This window comes from Penicillium cinerascens, assembly GCF_028974065.1.
Source record: "Penicillium cinerascens strain IBT 15544 chromosome Unknown contig_9_segment0_segment0, whole genome shotgun sequence".
Taxonomy (NCBI): domain Eukaryota; kingdom Fungi; phylum Ascomycota; class Eurotiomycetes; order Eurotiales; family Aspergillaceae; genus Penicillium; species Penicillium cinerascens.
In genome coordinates this window covers 537,130-559,233 of record NW_026695296.1, presented here as the reverse complement: position 1 = coordinate 559,233, position 22,104 = coordinate 537,130, and the positions used below count along the sequence as shown (strand labels likewise).

Sequence of the window (22,104 nt, the reverse complement as noted above, 5' to 3'; positions counted from 1 at the left end):
TGCGCACGAATACATTATCCACCACGAGGCAAGCGAGACCTATACCGAAGACTGTACAGCGCCGCCACGGTGTACAGGGTCCCAACTCGGGCTCCATCGGGGTTGCGTGGCTTGTGTCGTCAACAGCAAATTCTATCCCCAGGCCTCGTTCTCGTTCATTATTTAAAGCGATCGCCTTGCCCCCAGGCCATCCGTGCCCATCCGTGGCCATTCTGGTCCCATACATAACGGCGCTCCACCTGCGATCGGTACCTTAAATCCTCATTCCCAGCCTTCACCGTTGTCACTACCTCGTGCCGCCCCCGCGTCATCTCACAGGCAATTCACACCGGGTCCTCAAGCGTTACCAGAGCGTCTCAAGTGTCTCGCGATCACGCAAAGGAACATACGCTCTGCACTGGCCTTTGCGATCGTCTTGGCAGTGCCCACCTTTCAGCGTCGGTCGCTCCACAACGGCCGCCAAAGCTCAGGCAGATCACAACCGTTTCAGTGCCCCTAAGTGCCTTGAATCGCGGACGCTAAGAGTGGGAACCGCCCCTAATAAAAATGGCCGCCCCCCGACCAGTCCAATCTCCCAACCGGAGTCGTGGTTTCAGTGTCAAATCTGAACAATCCAACGCCTCCAGCAAATCCGGTCACAAATCCCATCAGTCGGAATCCTCCCAGGAGAAGGCTAGGCACAATCTACACACCAAAGCCGATCCGCTCGTCGCCATGAATGAGTTGCAGCCCAGTACGTTTGTCGTTGCCCCAATCCCCACGTGGGCCGGTGACATCGCCCCTTTGATCATAATATTGACTGACGCCTAACAGATCGCGTCGCCTTGGAGAAGTCCAATTTGGGCTCTCTCCGCGAGATGGAGCATAAAGATCAGTACGGCAACGTTATCAGTTCGTTTCCCCCGCCATGTCCGTTCCCACAGTCTCCACATGGTTTCCTGACTCCATTGCTTCTTTCTACAGCCGATCCCGACTGGTCAAACCCCACCCGGCCTCGCTTTGAACGCCCGCTCGATACCATCAAATCATTCGAGGCAGCCATCTACGGCACATACAGCAGCAATCGCCATTCGTATGCCAAAACAGGTTCGTTGGGACGACCCCGCACGGGATCATACCATGCTTATTACAATCAGCAGATGATGCCGCCTCACAAATGGGCGACTTCAGCCGGCGGACAAGCTACTACGGTATGTCTCATTATTCCAAGACCTTCGATGGTTTCTAACAGCCTCGCAGGACCGAACGGCCACTCGAACCGCGGATACGATCAGAACGCCCATTACGCCAGTCGAGCCGGCCCATCGCGCCCGGACAGCGTCGTCGACAACTACCAGAGCCAAGCCCCGGAGAACCACTACCCCTACCAGAACGGTCGCCGACAACGGCACCACCCGCGCGCATCAAACGAGCAGGCCGGGTACAATGGCAATGGCAACGGCTACTCGCAACAGGCGTACCAGCCCCCCTACGACAACGGAGCCGCCATGTCCGGCTCCGGCTACATGGAGCCCTACGGCCAAGCGACCGATCCGAGTTCTATGAACAGCTCCATGGACCAATTGCAGCAGCATGCTATGCAGCAGCATCGGCTCGACGAGCGCGCCCAGGCCGACTACGGCTTCCAGGGTTTCGGCGCTGGTCCCAGTCTCGCCGCCAAGGGCCAATCTTCTGCGTCGGCTGGACCTAGCTGGAACGGATCTTCACAGGCACCGGCTGTGAATCGACTGACCAAGGCTGCCAACACGGCAACCCCGGCAAATAACGAAAAGAGGAAGAGCTGGTTCAAGAAGCGGTTTAGCAAGGAGTAGACTCTGATTGGATCTGGGTGGCTCCTGGTCCCCTTTGGTTGAAGCGGTCTTCTGGAAGATGTACTATCATCCCCGGTATTCGGCGTTTCTTTTCTTGTCTTATACGCACGGATTTATGCTGGGGTTCTCCATACTGTTTTTGTCACTTGATGGTACTTGGCTGCGCATGCTTATGAGTTACGATACATGGGTTTTATGGGATATGGGACTTGGGTTTGGCGTGTTTCTCCTTGGGTTTCGCTCTGTAGCTTTTTTTATTTCTACGAGTCAGTAGCTTTCCTTTCTCATCTTGTACTGGGCGTTGAAATAGGGTGGAACAATGAACTTATTCATCTACGTCTACATTCACTTGAATACCCTCGAGTAGATCGATAACCTACCATTCTAATAATATTTCCAGTGAATGAACAATTCCCGCAAAATGCACGTTCTGCGAGTCTTGGACTCGGACTGGCATAACTAGTCGTAGCTACAGTATATACAGATGCCAAGAAATCGTTGTGGTCCAATGATTCCTCAACGTCCTCCAGTCGAGCGGTCCGTGCGACGGCCGCTTTTTTCCCTGTCTTTGTCTTTTGAAGCAGAATATATTCTATTGTACTGATGAATTCAGTACATACGACCATAGGGTGTGGAGAACAGGGCTTCCCGTCCGCTCAGCCGTACTTAAGCCACATGTTCTGCATGGCCAATTCTCAAAGAGCCCTTAAGACCCCTATCCTTCTAAAACAGCGAGAGAAAGTAATCGAGGGTGAGTATGGGTGATATAGGTGAGAAGACTGGAGAACAGGGTGAAAGGGGTGAGAACGAGGTGAGAGGGTCCCTATTTTTATGCGGTTGGAGAAACATAAATTCGGGACATAAGGGCACACTCGTCGCTTTAGCATCCCTCTTCTTCTTCACCTCTATATCTACTAAGAATAGTATCCAAAAAGCTCTCGAGGAGAGCATCGCACGTATCGCGTTACGTGGACTTACGTAAGAGTACTAGAAGAGTCGAGAAGAAAAAGAAAACACTATTTGTCGCCGTAAACTCACCCCCGCGACACTCGACAAATATAACTGTCAGGATCCTAGGTGCATGAGCTTCCAATTCAACATGGAAATTCCTATTCTGCTGTCTCTCACCGCCTTTTATCTGATCTTATCTCTCTCACTTATTTCTCACTTCAGCGTTCACTATGCCCTCACTTTCTTTACTAGCCTATATAACCTCGGTTATTAGGCCTACCCCTCACTATATGTAGAGCTGTTAACGATACGATATCGGCACTTGTCGGGATTGGTAGTATATAAGATAAGAGAGATAAATAAATGCCTAAGGGTCCCTATGCGGTAGGGCAGTCCTTAAGACAAATATTTGAAGAGAGAAATACTACCTCCCGTAGAGGATAGTAGCGATAGCTAGGGACTATCTAGCGATTCCTACTTCTAAAGTTACTATTAAGAGAGTCTTTAGTATAGCGAGGGATATACTAGGCATCTAAAGATATTCTTTAAAAGGGGATTCTATAAGAATACTAATATTAATTCGCGATAGGTATAAGTGGTAGCGGTCAAGGGATTCAGTTTAATTATGCCATCGCGACATTCCGGTTCGGTAATCATAAATTGTGTCAAATAGAACTGCTATTCGACGAAATTTCGTTCGCTCTCTAGACTATTCTAAAGAAAAAATGTGCCGATGCCGATACGATATGACGATATCGTGAGTGGTGATATCGTCAAATTTAAAGCCCGCCGATATCGTACCGGCAATCGGCATCGACAAATTCAAAAGTGGCCGATATCGTACCGTCTGTCGATATCGTATCGTAAAAATCGGTATATCGACAATATCGTCAATAGCCCTAACTATATGACGTCTATATTCACGGACAAACGGAACATTCCTGTCTATAAATATAGCTCAAAACCCAGGCTGAATTGACCAAGAGCTTTCATCTCAATTTTCCTCCCACTACCCTTTCTGTCTCCTAAAGGGCAGACCAGGGAGATTCTCTCTATATCTCTTATCTCTTATCTCTATCTCTATCTATCTCCTAGGGGTGAGCTACTACGCTGCAGTAGTAGCCTACCTCTTCGGAAGGGTAGTAATCTCAAATATTTGCTCTTAGAGTAGCCCTGCGCACATCCGGTCGTGTCCGGATGTGCATCACTATGATCTTCCCCTCACCTTAAAGTATCTATCAATGTCCTCAAAATTCACTGAGATAATTGATCACCACTATGGCTTCACATAAAGCTCTCAACGGCGCTTCGTCGCCGACAGCATATATTCAGTCTGATCAGCATCCTTCGCTGCAACCGTCTCGGTGTTCTCCAACGGAGGTTAATATGCTGCCATCCTTCTCGACGCTGGTGAAAGACGTTGACAATGCCCCAAAAAGAATTGTCAGCCTAACCTGAGCAGATTTGCCCGCAAAATGCTGACCCACTGATAAAATATCTTTAGGGAATCGATCCTTCAGGCGGCATCATGTCACCATGACGCTTGCCACTTGCCCATCCATCACCCTCTTCAGCCACATCTCCCGGACTGTAGCATCAGCCAGAAAAGGATTTACTCAATAGACCACGAGAGCACCAACTCGGTCTGTTGGCGTTACTCTAATCCCAATGCCGGTCCAGACAGTTACTCATCTCACGTTACGGGGCTGTTCATCTCGCCAACGTCCAGCATGGATTCCTGCTCTCCCTTCGTCTATGTTCCCAATCCTGGCTCTGCTGCTGTAATAAGCAAATCTTTGTGTCCACCTCGAAAAATCGCTTTTCGGCTTCCGATCTGGATGCGTTCATCTTGTATATCCTTCTCATCTGGCAAAATCCTCTGGCATGCTGCAGCAAGTTTGATGCTGTTGGACGGACTTCTCATTAGCGGTGAACTCATTAATGAGCTAAGCAAGAAGGAGGTGGAGCTGGAGTTATGGATTCGCAAAATTGACTCTGATAGCCAGGAAACAGAATCCACGGTTTGCCAGAAGCCGTAGAGTAGCAATGCTGTCGCGAGCAGGGTGTCGGCGTTTCTTTATGCTCGGTCGAATGGTCTAGAGCCCACTTCTTGATCTCGAAACCTATCATTATCTAACCATGTAATACTAAATAAATAGAATATGTCTCGTAGTTCTCCTCTTTGATTGACTTTGTGTAAACGTCTTATGTTAAATAATCAACTTCCCCCCATTTGTAACCAAAGTGCCTTCGAGGCAGAGTGTTTGGCCGCTTTTTTAGAGCTTGCCTCTGCAGAAGATCTTAGTTCTTTATACTGAGCCATAGCGCCCCACCTTGGAGGGTCAAGCCCCAATCGAACCACATTGTAACTTGGTGAACAGTTCTCAGCATCTCCCATCTCTTTTAGCGCGGTTGTATAAACATGATCTTCACAGAACTGCTCTGTATTTATTAGGATGCCGCTTTGCTGGGCAAACCTGGCTTCACTAAAGGATCCCCCTTTGTAATTTTGTAAATAGTGGTTTGGTGTATTGGTTCCGGCGTTGAAAGGCGATATGTCACTGTCCACCTCATCTGGATAGCTTTTCAATGATTTAGCGTAGCTTGCAATCTTCTCTCGACGTTCGTTCAGATGGTCTAAGAGAAGGGTTCGAATAAACCTCATAGATGAAGAGGACTCTAGGTAGTCTTGGACGGCAAGTTTCCCAACTTCGTAGAGGAATAAAGTTGCGGCTGATTCTGATGATACATCAAAGGGTGTTCTCGACTCGATTGCCAGAAGAAAAACGTCGTATGGAAGCTCTCTTAGAATGAGATGCTGACGGATCTTCTTTTTTTCGGATTAGAGTTCGATCAAGAGACTCATGATAGAGCTCACCTTTGTATTGGAAGTATTCAGCGGCCATGAAAGGTGAAGTTGTAGCCATATACCAACCTCGAGTTTGACCCACTCAAGACCGAGAAAACGAACTGATGACTTTAGTTATTTGCCAATTTGAAACAATCAGAAAAGTATCTCACTTTTTTCATTGGCAAAGTTGGACATTTTCCGTTGTCTTCCAATATGATCGAAAATATCGGCCATTCCTGAAAGCTTTGACTTTGAAGGCAACATGACATGCTTCACTATTTGTCTTAATATACTGCTGACCCCATATTGTCTTCCAGTCTCAAATGACACGTCATCAGTGGCTGCGTTGTCCTGTGCTAGTATGCAAGTACAATCAGCTGGGTGGTGCTCGGACCCCGTCTTCGTTCCCAAGGCAGAATTCCCTATCGCAATTGATATGAGCGTTCTATTAATATTCCCACAGCCACCTTCGATGCTTGGGTAGACTTGCAGACGATGTGCTGGCGAGGCAGCTAAACTATGCAGACAAAGCCTCGTAGTCATTCAGCCTCATCGAACCTAAAGGCTGAGTACAGGACGGTGAGTGTTTTTATCGCCTTTTCTCCCTGGTCTCCTACAAAAACAATGAAACATTCATCAAACATTTATTTTTTGTCGATTACTCAAATATGATTGACGTCCGTCATCACGTTCACAAACTGAAAGGTCTTGCGCGAGTTGGGCGTAGCCAAGATCATCAAGAGCCATCTCAACAAGCCATCGCCGCTTCTCAGACAGAAATAAACAGCAAACCACGTAATAACGTATCGCTTTGTGAACTTGAAGCAGTAGAAAGGATGGACGTTTATGAATTGGATGGCTCGGGTTGCTCGCATGATCAAGGTGAATATCAAAGCCGAGTTGGATGTGCCCGTTTTCTAACGCTATACTTCAGATGAATGGCTTGGATACCATGTTTGGGACTTGTTTATAAAAGTCAAATTCATCGAAAGTAAACCTCAAGCGGGAATATCACCCGGATTACTTGTTAGAATTTCTCACTTGAAAGATTTTTGCAAGACGCTAACTGACTTCTAGGAACTGAGTCGATTGCTTTACAAAGGCTTCAACGCTGCTGGCGCCATCGAACAGATTGTCAAAACCAATCCGCATTTGCTAAGCTCGCTTAGCCAAGAGAGGAGACCTTCACTATTCAAAGCTCTGGGTCTAGTTGCTAGAATCACATCTTTTGACATCGAACAAGTTATGGCTACTTTGACACCATTTTGTCAATATGGTTCCGTTCCTTCTTCCAAAGAGGAACGTAGAGCAACTGCAGTGAGCCATGGAAGAACTTTGCCTCAATATACTTCGGACCGAGCTGAAAACCACGAGCCAAGCAGCATCCTAATGAATACAGAGCAGCTCTGTGAAGATCATGTTTATACAACCGCGCTAAAAGAGATGGGAGATGCTGAGAACTGTTCACCAAGTTACAATGTGGTTCGATTGGGGCTTGACCCTCCAAGGTGGGGCGCTATGGCTCAGTATAAAGAACTAAGATCTTCTGCAGAGGCAAGCTCTAAAAAAGCGGCCAAACACTCTGCCTCGAAGGCACTTTGGTTACAAATGGGAAACTGTGCTATCTAATAGCTTCTGGAGAAGAACATAGGGGGGAAGAATACAGGATGCAAGATAATGCAAGCCGAAGTGATCGGCATTTTTGAGATGTTACGCTCTAAAGTTCATATTTAGGGTAGAACGGTTATCCTATCGAATGGTATAATAAGAGACGCTTCCCGATAACATAGAAACAAGAGGCTTGAGCTATAATGGGTATAAGAGAATAAGCGTCCAGTCCTATATTACTTGTTCTTTATCTTTTTCGGTGGGATAGATCTAAAGGGTTATCTTTACATAGCCCTTTCACAAGTAATGCTCTAATATGGTGAGTTTAATTTCTTTCTTTGTCTATATTTACATATTACGTTGACTGGCTATTGAGCAATCCACCTATAATTACCACAAATTCTATCGTATTATAGATACATTATCTGAAATAATGCTAATCCTGCGCTCAGGTAGTGGTCCCATCACCGAAAAAGCTTACATCAAGGTTAAGCTTCATGCAACTTGGCACAGTAGCTCACAGTAGCTTAAGGAAAAATCTTGTGATTGATTTCTTTTTCAAATGTGACTCTCAGTCCATTTGCAATGGAGAAATTCTCGCTGACGAACAGTTGCGAGGGCTTTCAGATATAGAAAACGGGAGACATAGGTGACGGATAGTACGGAGGTTCGTGAGATGAGCCCATCTACTCCTTACTGTCATAGTAGTTGGTTTTCTCCTTTCATCTGACCTATTAACACCAAAAGCTAGACCCTCACAGACGAGAGCTATTCTTAGCGAGGCCGAACAGGGGCCTCACTCGAATCTCTAGATTGCCGCACATTATTGATTCAGTCTTGAATCTCATTTTTCACACTCCACTGCTTCAGGCTTGGAAGCAAATTTTTATCTGGATCGACCTTCTCGTCCTCCTGGATCAAGACAGAGGAAATGTCCAAAGTGAGACCCCTTGCCTTCCATCCATCACAAAGTCCTTTCTTAATTGCCCAAGACCATGTTTCAGCGAATGAATCGTTCCAGTCTTTAATGAAGTCACTCGCCTCGTACTCGGTATCAAAACGCTGATGGCACGCGGAGCTGAACCCTTTAGTTGAATCTTCTGCTGTTCTGCATGTTGTCAGTGACTTCTTTGATATGACGCAACTCTGTTCGTACTTCCAATCTTTAAAAACGCCAATCTTCTTGCCGTACGCAACGGCATAATATTTTCCTTGAGGCTGCTGCCTGACTACATCTCCCTCAAATTTGAGAACTTCTTCATATCTCTCAATCCCTCTCTGTTTCATTTAATATTGTGCGTCTTCAAGTCGGTCAAAATCTAGATGGTCCGCGCCATCGAAATTTGTCACTTTGGGATGTGCGTGACCCCTTAGTTATAGAAATAAGGCTTAGTAACCCAGACGGCAGTATTGAGGTTCACTGCGGTGGTTACCAAGATGAATAGATAGTTGGCTTGTCAACACGACCTCTATAAACGACGTAGACCTTTTTCTGGTGATTTTGTGATGCCATCTCGAGTGGGCAGAACAACTTAAAGATAAAAGAAGGCTTTCGATAAGCCGACGTCACGAAACAGAAAGATAGATGGGAACTAGGCAAGGAGCCTAACGCAGAGAGCACTGTATATTTACGAAATCAGATTTTGATCTTTCATCGTGAAAATTGCCCGAAACCAGTCTAATATGTGATATAGCGTAGTGGGCTATGGTGGAATCGTGGCTCTAATAATGGCCAGCCATCTGTCAGGAGGACTTAGCGTCTTGTGAATTTGTCGTGGAACCATCTCATTGGGCGGAGCCTCACCAACGACGCCAAAAACACTTACAACATCGATTTACGACCCCTGCAGCCGCTACCTTTTTGAGGGGCGGCGTGTTCCAGATAACACAACAAGGCTGTGCAGACGCTGCTAGAGAACAAGACCGATCTTAACGCCCAAGGCGGAGATCACGGAAACGTGCTGTAGGCAGCAATGTTGCTAGAGCACGGAGCTGATTAATCTTCACCTTACCCTTTCTCTTGCAAAAGATTTAAGAGATCATAAGGCTTGCAGAATACACAGTCTAATTAAAGGCGGTTATACTACCTCTCTTCCACGGTCCCTCGGCCACCTTGGTAATGGTGTTGTGATTTTCGCTGTTGGTATCGATCGCTAGAAAATGAACTTATATCCATAACTGAAGTCACCAATAAATAGAGCTTTGGCGTGGCTGTGCGCGCAGATGCCAAGAGACAAATGTTTCAGAGCCTGTACCAACACCCAATGATAAGTCGCCATAGTTTAGCTGGGCCGTCTGTGCGGTCAGCGCGCCGGTCCGCAGGGTTCTTACCCGGTTCTCACCCCAATTCTCACCCGTCTATTGCGCACTCAGCTTTCTCACCCCGGTCGCGCAACGCTAAAGCGGCTCTCGCCCATTTCTCACCCAGGCGACACCTACCTAACTATTAACCGTAGAGAAGCCACACGCCGGCTAGTTAGTAGTTAGGTAGGTGACCACTAGCGAATCCTGGCTGTTGTATGTTTTTGTTTTTGTTTCTGTTGTATTTTGAGTATTTTCTATTCATCGAGGAAACTGCCCTTGCCGCCCTAGGGTTGGTTGTGGCTGGTTGGTGCATGGAATATAGCAGCATATCGTGTAATCAGAAAAGTTCTGATGTTGGGTAGCAATCTATCGGAGGCATCGGGCATTCAGAAACAATATCTTATTGGCTGTTCTCAGCATGCCAGGCATAATGTACATTGGGCCCCCACATGTGCGTCTGGGCTGAAAATATTACTCAACTCCAAGAAGGAACCTGGACTAAGCGTGCATTGCTAGTCAAACTAATTAAAAACCTTAGGTAATTAATATAAGCAGTGGCTGCTTCTCGGTTCACCCAAATTATTTTGTGCTAATCACGACCAACAGTGAACTCTTCGCTATATCAATATGGATAGTCCTCGCCCCACAAAGAAATCCAAGAGCATACCGACTTCGACGCATCGTCGATACCGTTGGAACCTACCTGAGATCCAGATCCCGGATTGTTTCCGAAGTCTCACCGAAGGGAAAACTCGGCAAGCTCTCATCGACCTCGAAGAAGAGCAAGCAGAGCTCAACCAGATGATAGCTTTGTCATGCTTGGATCCGTCAAGCCTACAGCTCCCTCTACCCGAAAATTCACTCGAATTAGTTGTTCGACAAATAGAAAACCACTTACGCCAGTGGCAGCTATCGGACGCCAGCATTGCAAAAGCGCAGTATTCAATGGCCATTTCAAAGGAAGAGTCCATAGTATATAAAGATATTATCTCCCAAAAACGCGCCAGACTTTGGCAGATGTATGTTTCTTTGAAGAAACAGCATCGAAGACTTTCTAGTAGCCTTGTCAATGATGCTGTGGACTATGATTGGGATGTGGAGACTGCATACGCCTCTCTACTGACGAATATGTTCAGTATGAAGGATGCTACTACTGGTTCCAACGATCGAAACAAGCACAAACAGGCTCATTGGGCTGAGTCCTTGCGGGGTTTCTACAATGTTTTGAGCCCCAAAGAAAGCTCGAATTTGCCCAGCTTGACGTGGTGCGCAATAGTCCAAGATTGGCTGCCCCAAGAAAAGTGCTGTGCTGCTCACATAGTGCCACATTCCATCGGCTATGCTACCGCAGGCTACATGTTTGGAGATGCCGAGAAAGGGGAGCAGATTTTATGGGATGTGAGGAATGGATTATGGATTTGCAAAACTGTTGAGCAAGCATTTGACGCCGGCAAAGCCGTCATCATACCTCTGAAAGAGCCTCACAACCATTGGGAAGATAGGGTTGATCGATTCAAGCTTGTGGTTCTGGATAAATCGTTACTCGCAAAAGCTTCATTTGGAGATGAAGGCAAATATAAGTGGGAGGACATCCATGAGAGAGAGCTTCAATTCAGGAATACAAATCGTCCTGCCCGCCGATATCTCTACTTTCACTTTGTGCTGACCATGCTTCGGAGAGATCGTTATGAGCCTCCAGGATGGGCAGAAAATACGATGACTCTTGTCAGGGGAATAATATGGGCAACACCTGGCGAGTACCTAAGGAGAAGCATGTTGAAAAGATTGGCGGGCTTGATTGGAGATGTTGATCCCAATGATTCTTCTAAAGACAGGGCAACACTTCCTGAACATGATCTACTTTATCCTGAGAAACGGAAATGCGGCATATTTACTGGTATTGGATATTTTGATGGTACTTATTTAGATGATTCTGAACAGGGCTCTAGCTGGATGGAAGACCGCGAGGAAAAGGAAGGGGAAGAAGGGGAAGAAGGGGAAGAAGGGGAAGAAGGGGAAGAAGGGGAAGAAGGGGAAGAAGGGGAAGAAGGGGAAGAAGGGGAAGAAGGGGGAGAAGGGATAGGGAAAGGAGGAGACGGGGAAGGAGAGGAAGAGGGGAAAAGGAGAAAACTATTTGAAAAATTCTTGAGCCGGCCAAATGAGGAAAGTGAGCCTATGAAGGAATTGAAGAAAGAAAGTCAGGAAGAGGAGTTGATGGCTATTGAAATTATGGCAAGCTTACAGCTTTGAACAATCATCTAAATCTGAGCACCCATACTGTATACTGCTAGCTTCTTCTCCACCTGAGAAGAACCACACTCCTGACTCTGCGTCTGCCTTGCTATTCTCTGAAAGTGAGCTAGTTACAAACATGCCTATTCAAGTAGCTAACGTCCCCCCTGGCAGTATCTTCAGCCTTGTCATCAGAGGTCCTGTCGATCGTTTATTGCTTTACCACATCACGACGCCACGTTGTATCACCTTGGTACGTGATGATATGAGTCCCTGCGCTCAGAACCTTGCCAAATGCAGATAAATGAGGCATCAGAGGCATTGATGATGTATTATAGGATCCCAAGTACCGACACAATGCGCAAAACACTCCCACCTCCGTCTCTCATGGTGCGCAAGTTCCTGAACGATAGCACCTCGGGAGAAGAGTCGACTCAAAGCCTGACAGCAACTCCCAACTCTTCTCAAGAGGGTTCAGCAACCGCGGATCCCTTTGAAAGAGAATACTGTTTTTTCTACGGGACATTAATGGATCCAGAAACACTTGCTCAAGTCTTGAGAACGTCAGACTCGCTTCCTATCATGAGCCGTGCCAGAGTGATAGGCTATGACGTTAAGATCTGGGGCCCTTACCCTGCCCTTATTGATGGCAAGCCACTCCAGCCGGTCGATGGTATGGTATTTGAAATCTTGTCAAAGACACAACTTGATAGACTTGTGTCCTATGAGACGGGCAAATATGAGCTCCAGCCTTGCCTAATCGACATTCTCAATCATGATGATAGTGTTGAACGCACTGTTAATGGAGTCACATTCATGTGGAATGGGCAAGAGGATGAACTACAGGAAGGAAATTTTGACCTGAAGCAGTGGAAAAAAGAGAGAAGACTTCGAGATCTGGATTCAATATCGGAATAATGTGGAGTGGAAGGTTTTTGCTATGTCCAGGCTCTTATGGAGAGTCTGAATTCGGTCCTTCTCTCACTATAATACCTCATTTATCGTGCAACTCAATTTTAGGCACATTCGAAGACGATAGGTCATTGTTACGGGTACCAGTTACTATAGCTTTAGCCAAGCTAGGATACTAGTCGCCAGCATGATATTGGATAAACCAAAACTCAAATGGGAATCACAGGACCAGAACCAGGACCAGCAGAAAAGAAAACCCCTTAATGCAGTATCAAACCCGAGCATTCTACTTCCGTCCCAGCAGCTTGTTCTTCAGCTTGTCAGCGAGTCCCTCGTGCGCCATCGTCTTCTTCTTCTCCTTCGTTGCTTCGTCGAGATGAACGTTGCCTTGGCCGCCGCGCTGAACTCCAATTAGCCGTGTCCCTAATACCACCGTGAATAGATAGCATATCTCACCCCGATGTGGAAGTTCTCGTCGCTGGAGTTGCGCACCGCGAGCTCGGGGATCATCTCCGAGTCGTGCGGCACCTTGGAGGTTGGACGGACGCGAGGAGAACCGATGTTGCCGACGCCGCCGCGCTGGATCCAGTGTTAGCTGCTTGTAATTCGCCATGCGGAAAGTGCAGGGTCGGGCCATAAGGTTATGGAACGAAGGGTCTTTGGGAGTAAGGTTGGGAACGTACACCGGCAGAGTAAGCACCGTCGCCCTGGTCACCGTAGACGCCCTCGCGAACGATCTCGCCGTCAACGTATCTGTTTTTTCAGTTAGCGAATGCGCCTGTGTAGATAGGGAATGCGGATGCGCCGGATTGCATACTCCGTTTGGTCGTGGCCGATGTTTCCTTGGCCTGAGATCGTTAGCTGGGGCGTTACCCGTTCATTCAGGAAGTGTTACCTCCACGACCATGCGAAACCATAGGCTGTTCTTTGTCACTCATTGCGAAATCCGATCTGTCGGAGAATGAGAGTGAGCAAGGGTGTTAACGCCGTGCGGCGGTGTTGTCTTATCGCGATCGATGGAATGCGGGACCTGAGCCGGATTGGGTGGGACCGCGATAAGACGCAGGTACAGTTCGGGGAGGCGTTTGGATGGCGGGGGACCGGTGTTTACCTGTATGTGTTGGGTGGCGGAAGTGAATTGAGTGTTGGTTTGAGGGTACTTGGGATAAGAGGAAGAAAGTTGGGGTTTATGTTAGACGAGAATTGTCCGGGTTAGACACGGGCACTGGGTCTCGCCATTGACAGCCTGAGGCGGTGATCTCAGGATTGGCGATGTCGGGCAACCGAGGATTACGTTTCGCCGGCCTCGTGTTCTCGTCGGCTGTAGTCTACACGTCTACTACGAGAGAGGCTCGTTTTCTATCGTTTTCTGTATGCGATTGGTGACGTCGTGCGATAAGATAAGACGTGATTGGGTGGCGTGACTAATTGCGTTTACTGATAGCGAGCTCGGCGCTGTTTATTTGATGCGATTGTATAAGACGGCGAGGCGATGGAATACAAATGGCATTGAAGTAGAGATTGATAGTTAAACATGTTGAAAAATCCATGACCTGAACGACAGACCGAGCAATATTCACACTGAAGGCGCACTTTTGGAACTGTTCAACAGATCCCGAGCTCTGGCAAGTGAGAGATCGACGGCTAGGGATATCTCCTCGCAGCGGGCCTACTGGACCTTCTTCTTGTCTTCGCCTGATCCACCCGTGGTAGGGAGTCCCATGAAGATCTTGAAAGAGTCGTAGCTGCAAATAACCGGTCAGTATATTCAAGACGAAATCGGGGAGGGGCTCAGTTGCGCCGTACATCATCCACTGCAGACCGGTCTAGAAAATCGTTAGCTTCAGGTTTCAGCTTCTCTGTAATTGCCATCACTCACCAAGGTTCCGATCATGACGATACGGACGGGCAGTCCATTCCACAGTCCGCGGAAGCCAATGTCTCCATAGATCCGGCTCATGGCTGCACCAAACGCCTCACCTGCCTGGCGATTGGCATTGAGCTTACTGACCATCACGTCAGCTGGGTGCGACACCACGGCACACAGAATACCAGCAAGGTATCCACCGGTGAACGCAACTGCTGTCTGAGCACCCTTGTTGTAGTCGGACTTGTGTCCCGGCAGTCTATGGTAGATCATTTCGACGATTGTCTCGAACGAGGCAAACTTCATCATGGTATAGGGGATCTGGCGACCCCAGAGTGGGTACAGACCCTTGTACAAGCTGGGTGGAGACCGGTCAGTTCTCTGGACCTGAACTTTATTCCAACGGTAATCTGCGGATGGACTTACCCAGACACGCCCTCTTTGGAGACCACGGCAGAAATCCCGCTGAATGTACCCTTGAAATCGGGTGGCATGGTCGTTTGCATGCGCACCTTGACGGCCTCGAAGGGACACAGAGCTATGTCGGCGATGAACTCAGCCGAGGCACTGGCAGTTAGGTAGACAGAGGTCTTCCATTTGATGGCATTTTCCTGTCCGACAAGGTCGCTGTAGAATTTCTTGAAGAATTCGTAGCCACCGTACTTGAATGCTCCTTGGGCCTTCGGTACATGTCAGTGGAGGCTCAGATAACCGAAGATGATCCATGCTTGACTTACGCTGTAGCCAAAGAAAGTGGGGCTCCAACCAGTGAACACTCCACGGATACCCTCGAGAGAGCGAATCTTGGAAAACGCCTGCATGTTGCTCTTGTAGAGAGCTGGGTCGACCTGACGGCGGCATTTGATCAGATCCAGAGGAGTGACCGCCGTATGAGTAAGGCCCTATAGACAATCATGAGCAAATGGCTCATCCGGAGTATATATCGTGACATACACAGGCCATCATGCCACCAAAAACGCAAGCCGCATAGTATTTGGGTGTCCAGGGCTCAATCTTGCCCGCCTTGCTCTGAGCCTTCTTGCTCGCGACCTCGTACTCCCGGACTGCTTCCTTGGCAAGGGCATCTGCTTTATGCTTTGCGTCATCAATCGCACTCCAAGCGGGGAACGGCTCGGGTCTCTTGGGATTCAGATTGGCCGGCTGCCCCGCCTGAGCCTGCGTGCCCAGAGCACCCAAAGGGTGTCGAGAAGCGAGCGCAGTGAGGATTGAGTCCGTGGGGATCATGGTGCACCGTTTACTTGTACTTGGTTAGTGTCCAGGTGTGGGTAACCATAGTGGAGCATGTCCAAAAGCAACGATACGGGATCGACAGAGAGAACAATGTACCTACCAGCAACACTAGAAAGTGGTTTCAACAGAGACTAGAAGAAAAGAGTCGGAGGAACAACGTGGACATCCGCAAGCCCGGGAGAACGCGAGGCTGTCATCAGGTGACCGTTTATTGGGGGCGCTTTCGTTCTGGTGACGTTTTGGGGACGGGGTCTTGGCGCGGGAAAAAGACGAAAAGCGCCGAGTTTGAGCGAAAGCGACTGTCCAACAACACATTCAATTTCTATACACATTGCGTGCTCCTGCAATCTATTTGCTGTCGGAAACGTAGTTCAAGCTTCGTTTCTTTCCTTGAGCACGCCCTTCGCTCCTGGTGGTCCCTCTCTGCCCCGCCCTTTCGCATCTCCGAGCCCCTCCATCCTGAACCTCCCCCACAACGCTCGTGTGCCATAGCTACAATGACCTCCTACATGACCGGCAGCGAAGCCTTCTCTCGTGAGAACGCTACCTCCGCCGCCTCCGGCCCGGCCCCGCAAGCCGCCTGGGCCGATAAGTACCGAGGGGTGAGTTCTTGCCTAGTTGACCATTGCCGAGTTTCCAGCTCATTATCTGCAGGCTACTGTTGAAGACCTCGACCCTCCACCGGCCCTGTCAGTCTCGCCCAATGACCCCGTCTCGTCTGCCCTCATGACCGCCTACGAGCGCGACTACACCCACCTCACCGTCATCTCCTCCACCAGTCGATCCCTCCTCGGCTACCTCAGTATTCCCCGTCTGAAGGAGCTCATTCACAACGGCACCGTCAAGGAGACAGACACCGTTGCCTCGGCGATGCAGCGGTTCAATCGGAAACGCGGCATTTACCAAGTGATCACAATGGATACACCTCTGGAGGAGCTGGAGCAGTTCTTCGAGAGCCAGACGGGAGCCAACGGGGACAAGCGCGAGAAGCAGCAATTTGCAGTGGTTACAGATGTGACGCGGAAGTTCGTGCTTGGAGTTGCGACCAAGGCGGACCTGGAGGAATTCGTGAAGCGCAGACCGACCTAAACGAAGTTCACGCATGACATCAAGCTGGCTGCAATGCATCTCGGCGCCTCCATATAATGGATTTTTGGCATGAGGCGTAACGATTATTCACCCCGGAGTGCGGTTCTTTCAACATGGACATGGCATTTTTAACATTTGTCGGATGGAAGGAGTGCGAGATAGAATGCGAAGCCGAGTGACCTGGAGGACCAGGCATGTGGAATTTGGTCTTATGATATCCAATAACAGTCGGCAGCTCTCTGATCATTCTCAAAGAGTGTTTCTGGAAGCCGAAATAGCCCCAATGGGCTTGCTCCAATGGGCAGCCGAACGAATCCCAACTTGAAATTTTGAGCAAAGTGCGTGTAACGCCGAAAATAATACATTTTAGCCCACTTCGAGCTGTAAACTGCAAATATGAAGGGACTATTGCGCTTTCTTCGACTTGGACTTTTCTGCTTCTTGTCTGTCACCCTGGTCTTCCTTCCAGGCGACGTAGATGTAGGCGAACAAGACCACGTTGGCCGTAACGGCCGCAGTTATTCCAGAATATGTTGCGTTTCCTGGTCCAAAATCAATCTTACTGGAACTTGTCTTCCAATTTCGTGGAGAGTTGTAGTCTTACCTCCGAAGATTGTCTTCACCGTCAGAAAATACATTGCGATGGGCAGGAAGGCCATGGCGGCCGTGAAGCCCAGCAGCTTGTAGATGACGTCTCTGCGCAGGGTGGTCAGTTAGAAGAATGTCTCCGTTAGCTCTAGAATGATGTTCACATACGATGGAACAGCAGGCGTCACGTCCGAGTCGCTCGTTGTTGGAGGCTTAGACGCAACATCCGCGTAGCTCTGTCCATGAGGACGACGGGCAGACATGTTGAGTAAAATGAAGCTGAAGCAGAGTTTGACTTGTGATGATAGAGTAAGCTCAATTGACGCTGATGTGACGAGTGTTGAAAGCTCCGGGTGGATGAAATAAGGTGAAGCTATCAATGGATATTGCGGAGAACACTAAAGCACCCCCGGGTCACATGGCGAGCGCTGCCTTCAACGTCACTATTTGGATTCTTTTATCCGGAATCTACCTATACGCAATTAATTGAGCCTTATCGTTTCCCCCATCCATTAAATGACTTTTCTTTCTCGACAATATGACAAGGAATAGAGTTGGAACAATTTCGGGCGCGCCACTATAATTCACGTGATCGTGCGCGTCGGTATCGCGTTCTCCGCCGGCAGAAAAAACGTTCCTGGATACCAGAGATCAGACAGGAGGCTGGCCTCGACTGCCAAAAAAGGGATAAGAGGAATTATATTGTCCTCCGCCATGAATGAGTCGGTGCCTGATACTCCCGTTCGGGACAATAACCCTGCGCCAGGCACACCTGACCAGGGCGACTACGAGACAATCGCCACCCTGCCTGCGCATTCATACACGCCTTCCCAGCGATTGACGCAGCCTACTCAGCTAGTCGACATGTCCTACTCTCACCCGAACAATAGTGCCGTCATTCAGGTGGCCGCCTCGTCACCCCCTGCCCCGGCCCATTCACCACCTCGTCGCGGAGGCCTTTTATCTTCTCTCATGGCCCCTTCTGGGACTCAATTCCGTCTTCCCAACACCCTCGGTCCTGCGAAAAGAACACCCATCTTCGATCCCGACGATGGTCCAACATATCGAGGAGGGTCCTCAGAGGACGACGAACATTACACTGTCCGAAACGGCGACATCAAGCCCGCCATGTTTGAAAAAGCTCGCAGCCCGGAGAAGGAGAAGATTGCGGAGTCCCCTGTGCGTTATGCGGCTGGCCCCATGGATCGCTTCAAGGAAATCACCGCCTCCGCCATGTTTGACCCCTATGCGAACGCCATGAAACGCTCTGCCGACCAGATGAGCGCCGCCGGCGCTCCCAAGGGACTCGCCACGAAGAGACCCCGCCAGGATGCGCCTTCCCGCGCCCAGCCCGTGACTGCCCTAGGCCCGGATGTTAGTATCACTGACTACCGGGTGCAAGTCAAGGTTGATCGCATCCAGAAGGTCATGCCCGGCAAGTCAAACCAGGAATGTGTCGATGCGCTCATGCGAACCAACGGAAACTTTGACGACGCAATGAACTACCTCGCCAACAGTGACATGGGCAACGACCCAGTGCACAATGTCATCCCAATAGACTCTTCTGACGACGAATTGAGCGCGTCGCCAGCTCCTATGGGAGGTGCTTTCCCCATTGCTAAGCAGAAGATCAAGGCTCGTGGCACCATTCACGACAAATGGGCTGCTATGAATCTACCGGCGGGAACGACCCAGAGAGAGCCTTTGGACGAAGCAAAGCCTCGAGGCCGTCTCGTGCGAGGCCCAAGAAATCGGGATTCCTCCCCCCTGGTGCTATTTTCATCAACTCCGACGACTCTCCTCCCAAGAAGCTGCTCAGTCGACTCCAGAAGGGCCGACGACGACTGCCCTCTGCATCCCCCGAGGCAAACTTTTCCGACTCCGATGATTCGGATGTTCAGGCCGAGGATTCCACCGCTGGCGGTTTGGATGACAAGGTTCTGAAGTTCTTCAACACCTGTGACGTTCGCGACCTTGCCGACATCGCCGCTGTCCCTCAGGAGACAGCCAAGTTGATCACTGACAACCGTCCGTTCCACTCTCTTGACCACATTCGCTCAGTTAGTGCGCCTGTCGACGAGAGTGCTAAGCCGAAAGGCAAGGGCAAGCCTCGGAAGCCCCCGAAGCCTATCGGGGAGAAGATTGTTGAGAAGTGTATCGAGATGTGGACTGGGTATCTGGCTATTGATGCTCTTGTCGCCGAGTGCGAGGCTTTGGGTCGACCTGTCGCAAATGAAATGAAGAAATGGGGCGTGGACATCTTCGGCAAGCGTGACGGAGAACTCGAACTCACGACGCTCGGAAACGGCGCGGCTAATTCCCATGACTCTGGTATCGCCACTCCATCCTCGAACCAGCAGTCTCCTAATAGAACCGCAGATGATGACGATGATGATATTGTTGCGGTCTCTCGAAAGCCTAACAACCAATCTCGTTTCATCTCACAACCGTCTATCATGGCCGATGATCTTGAGATGAAAGATTATCAGATTGTGGGTATCAATTGGCTGAACCTTTTGTTCGAGAAAGAGATGAGCTGCATTCTGGCAGATGACATGGGCCTCGGGAAAACCTGTCAAGTTATCGCATTTCTTGCTTCCCTTTTCGAGAAAGGTACCAGGGGACCCCACCTCATCGTTGTGCCGTCTTCCACCATCGAGAACTGGCTTCGTGAGTTCCAGAAGTTCTGCCCGGCGTTGAACGTTATGCCATACTACGCCGGGATCAAAGAGCGTGGGGCGATCCGCGATCATATCGAGGATAACCGCGATGATATCAACGTGGTCATCACCACCTACACCATTGCCAAAGCCAAGGAGGATTCCAAGTTTTTACGCGACATGAAGTTTACAGTTTGTGTCTTCGATGAAGGCCACATGTTGAAAAATTCCGAGTCTCAAGTGTACGAAAAACTTATTCGCATATCGGCACGCTTCCGTCTCCTTCTTACCGGTACGCCGCTTCAGAACAACCTACAGGAGCTGGCGTCTCTTCTCGGTTTCATCTTGCCTCGGGTTTTCCAGGAGCACAAGGAAGATCTCAAGGCAATCTTCTCCAACAAGGCAAAGACCTCGGATGAATCACATGCGACATTGCTGTCCGCACAACGCATTGAACGTGCGAAGTCCATGCTCAAGCCATTCGTACTTCGCCGCAAGAAGCACCAGGTTATTGACCTTCCCGCTAAGCATTCTCATGTCCAGTACTGCGAGATGAAGCCGTCGCAGCGCAACATCTATGACAATGAGAAGGAGCAGGTGCGCCTGCTTCTGGAAGACCGTGCCGCCGGCAAGAAGACTGGCTCTAGGTCTGCCAACATCCTCATGAAGCTCCGCCAAGCCGCCATTCACCCTCTCCTCCGCCGCCAACACTACACCGATGCCATTCTCCGCAAGATGTCTAAGGCTTGTCTCAAAGAAGACAAATGGTCCCTGTCCAACCCCGACATCATCTACGAGGAGCTGCTGCCATACAACGATTTTGAGTGCCACCACATGTGCATCGACAACCCGAATTCGTTGGGCAAGTTCAAGCTTAAGAACGAGGAATGGATGGACTCAGGCAAAGTCGACGAACTGCGCGCGCTCCTCACGCGCTTCATCGAGAATGGAGACCGCACCCTGATCTTCTCCCAGTTCACCATGGTCATGGACATTCTGGAGAACGTCCTGCAAACCCTCCAGATCGAGTTCGTCCGTCTAGACGGCCGCACCAGCGTCGAGGACCGCCAGTCCATCCTCGACCATTTCCACGAACACACCTCCATCCCCGTCTTCCTTCTCTCCACCAAAGCCGGTGGTGCGGGTATCAACTTGGCTTGCGCAAACAAAGTCGTCATTTTCGACTCCTCCTTCAATCCTCAGGAGGATGTGCAGGCTGAGAACCGCGCCCACCGGGTTGGTCAAACCCGTGAGGTCGAAGTCTTCCGCTTCGTCACCCGCGACACCATCGAGGAGCAGATCTATGCTCTTGGCCGGACTAAGCTGGCGCTTGACCATGCTGTCGCGGGTGACGATGAGGCCTCCGGGAAGAAGAGTGAGGAGGAGGGGATGAAGGTCGTGGAACGCATGGTGCTGGCGGACCTGGAGAAAGAGAAAGGTGCGGAGCCGAATGGCGTTGAGAACAAGGCGGAGTAGGTTTCGGTTGAGTTTGTTTCCTCTGGTGTTTCAGTATTCTTTTGTCTGTTTTCTTTTTGAGTTTGTATACATCGACATCGGGTCGGCGCAGACATGAATAACCTGTTAGAGTAGATCACATAAAACATAATGCATTTAAAGACTTTCAGACTTTTGTTTATCTGCCTTCGCTTTTGTCTTACGTTCGGCCAGCAATAAGCCCACTTTATCTGGCTCTGGCCTTGTCGTCGTCTCAATGTCGCTGTCAGGACGTGTCGTTGATGTTGCTGTTTTATGAGTACATGACCTACGGATGCTGTCTCTCCCTACAAAAAAGAAGACAAAAGCCATTTTTATCATCAACCCGAGTGTATTATCATGTATAGTGGGATATCTAGGTATGGACAGGGGAACACGCCACCCCGTGATGCAAAAAACAGAACCAAAAGCAGTTACCAGGCTATGCAGAATGTCAAACAAAAATAACCAAAGCCAGTTAGCGAGTTAATATAGCAAAGCGGCCAG

The 22,104-nt window shown here is 49.3% G+C and overlaps 8 protein-coding genes across 8 annotated transcripts; 5 read left to right on the top strand and 3 right to left on the bottom strand.

The window, feature by feature from the left end:
• Positions 1–546: 546 nt before the first annotated feature.
• On the top strand, positions 547–1,811 carry N7498_007025 (DUF2406 domain-containing protein; the record flags this gene model as incomplete). The annotated part of the gene is made up of 5 exons (XM_058454087.1): positions 547–733; positions 814–891; positions 964–1,086; positions 1,140–1,190; positions 1,240–1,811. 5 exons carry the CDS (start codon positions 547–549, stop codon positions 1,809–1,811), a joined length of 1,011 nt encoding a protein of 336 aa, XP_058306336.1.
• An 8,341-nt stretch (positions 1,812–10,152) lies between these two features.
• N7498_007024 (HNH endonuclease signature motif containing protein) lies at positions 10,153–11,775 on the top strand (the record flags this gene model as incomplete). The annotated part of the gene is made up of 1 exon (XM_058454086.1): positions 10,153–11,775. One exon carries the CDS (start codon positions 10,153–10,155, stop codon positions 11,773–11,775), a length of 1,623 nt encoding a protein of 540 aa, XP_058306335.1.
• A 339-nt stretch (positions 11,776–12,114) lies between these two features.
• N7498_007023 (gamma-glutamylcyclotransferase family protein) lies at positions 12,115–12,675 on the top strand (the record flags this gene model as incomplete). Its single annotated transcript, XM_058454085.1, has 1 exon — positions 12,115–12,675. The coding sequence occupies one exon, from the start codon at positions 12,115–12,117 to the stop codon at positions 12,673–12,675; it is 561 nt and encodes a 186-aa protein (XP_058306334.1).
• Positions 12,676–12,955: 280 nt separating this feature from the next.
• N7498_007022 (DUF3602 domain-containing protein) lies at positions 12,956–13,607 on the bottom strand (the record flags this gene model as incomplete). Its single annotated transcript, XM_058454084.1, has 5 exons — positions 12,956–13,069; positions 13,126–13,248; positions 13,353–13,422; positions 13,487–13,517; positions 13,565–13,607. 5 exons carry the CDS (start codon positions 13,605–13,607, stop codon positions 12,956–12,958), a joined length of 381 nt encoding a protein of 126 aa, XP_058306333.1.
• Positions 13,608–14,338: 731 nt separating this feature from the next.
• Positions 14,339–15,781, bottom strand: N7498_007021 (putative mitochondrial phosphate carrier protein; the record flags this gene model as incomplete). The annotated part of the gene is made up of 6 exons (XM_058454083.1): positions 14,339–14,414; positions 14,476–14,495; positions 14,549–14,894; positions 14,963–15,216; positions 15,274–15,438; positions 15,491–15,781. The coding sequence occupies 6 exons, from the start codon at positions 15,779–15,781 to the stop codon at positions 14,339–14,341; spliced, it is 1,152 nt and encodes a 383-aa protein (XP_058306332.1).
• Positions 15,782–16,284: 503 nt separating this feature from the next.
• Positions 16,285–16,876, top strand: N7498_007020 (putative cystathionine beta-synthase (beta-thionase); the record flags this gene model as incomplete). Its single annotated transcript, XM_058454082.1, has 2 exons — positions 16,285–16,389; positions 16,442–16,876. The coding sequence occupies 2 exons, from the start codon at positions 16,285–16,287 to the stop codon at positions 16,874–16,876; spliced, it is 540 nt and encodes a 179-aa protein (XP_058306331.1).
• Positions 16,877–17,281: 405 nt separating this feature from the next.
• On the bottom strand, positions 17,282–17,727 carry N7498_007019 (vacuolar ATPase assembly integral membrane protein VMA21; the record flags this gene model as incomplete). Its single annotated transcript, XM_058454081.1, has 3 exons — positions 17,282–17,418; positions 17,481–17,572; positions 17,633–17,727. The coding sequence occupies 3 exons, from the start codon at positions 17,725–17,727 to the stop codon at positions 17,282–17,284; spliced, it is 324 nt and encodes a 107-aa protein (XP_058306330.1).
• A 451-nt stretch (positions 17,728–18,178) lies between these two features.
• On the top strand, positions 18,179–21,600 carry N7498_007018 (DEAD/DEAH box helicase; the record flags this gene model as incomplete). Its single annotated transcript, XM_058454080.1, is given in 2 exon segments — positions 18,179–19,198; positions 19,213–21,600. The coding sequence occupies 2 exon segments, from the start codon at positions 18,179–18,181 to the stop codon at positions 21,598–21,600; spliced, it is 3,408 nt and encodes a 1,135-aa protein (XP_058306329.1).
• Between the last annotated feature and the right edge of the window lie 504 nt (positions 21,601–22,104).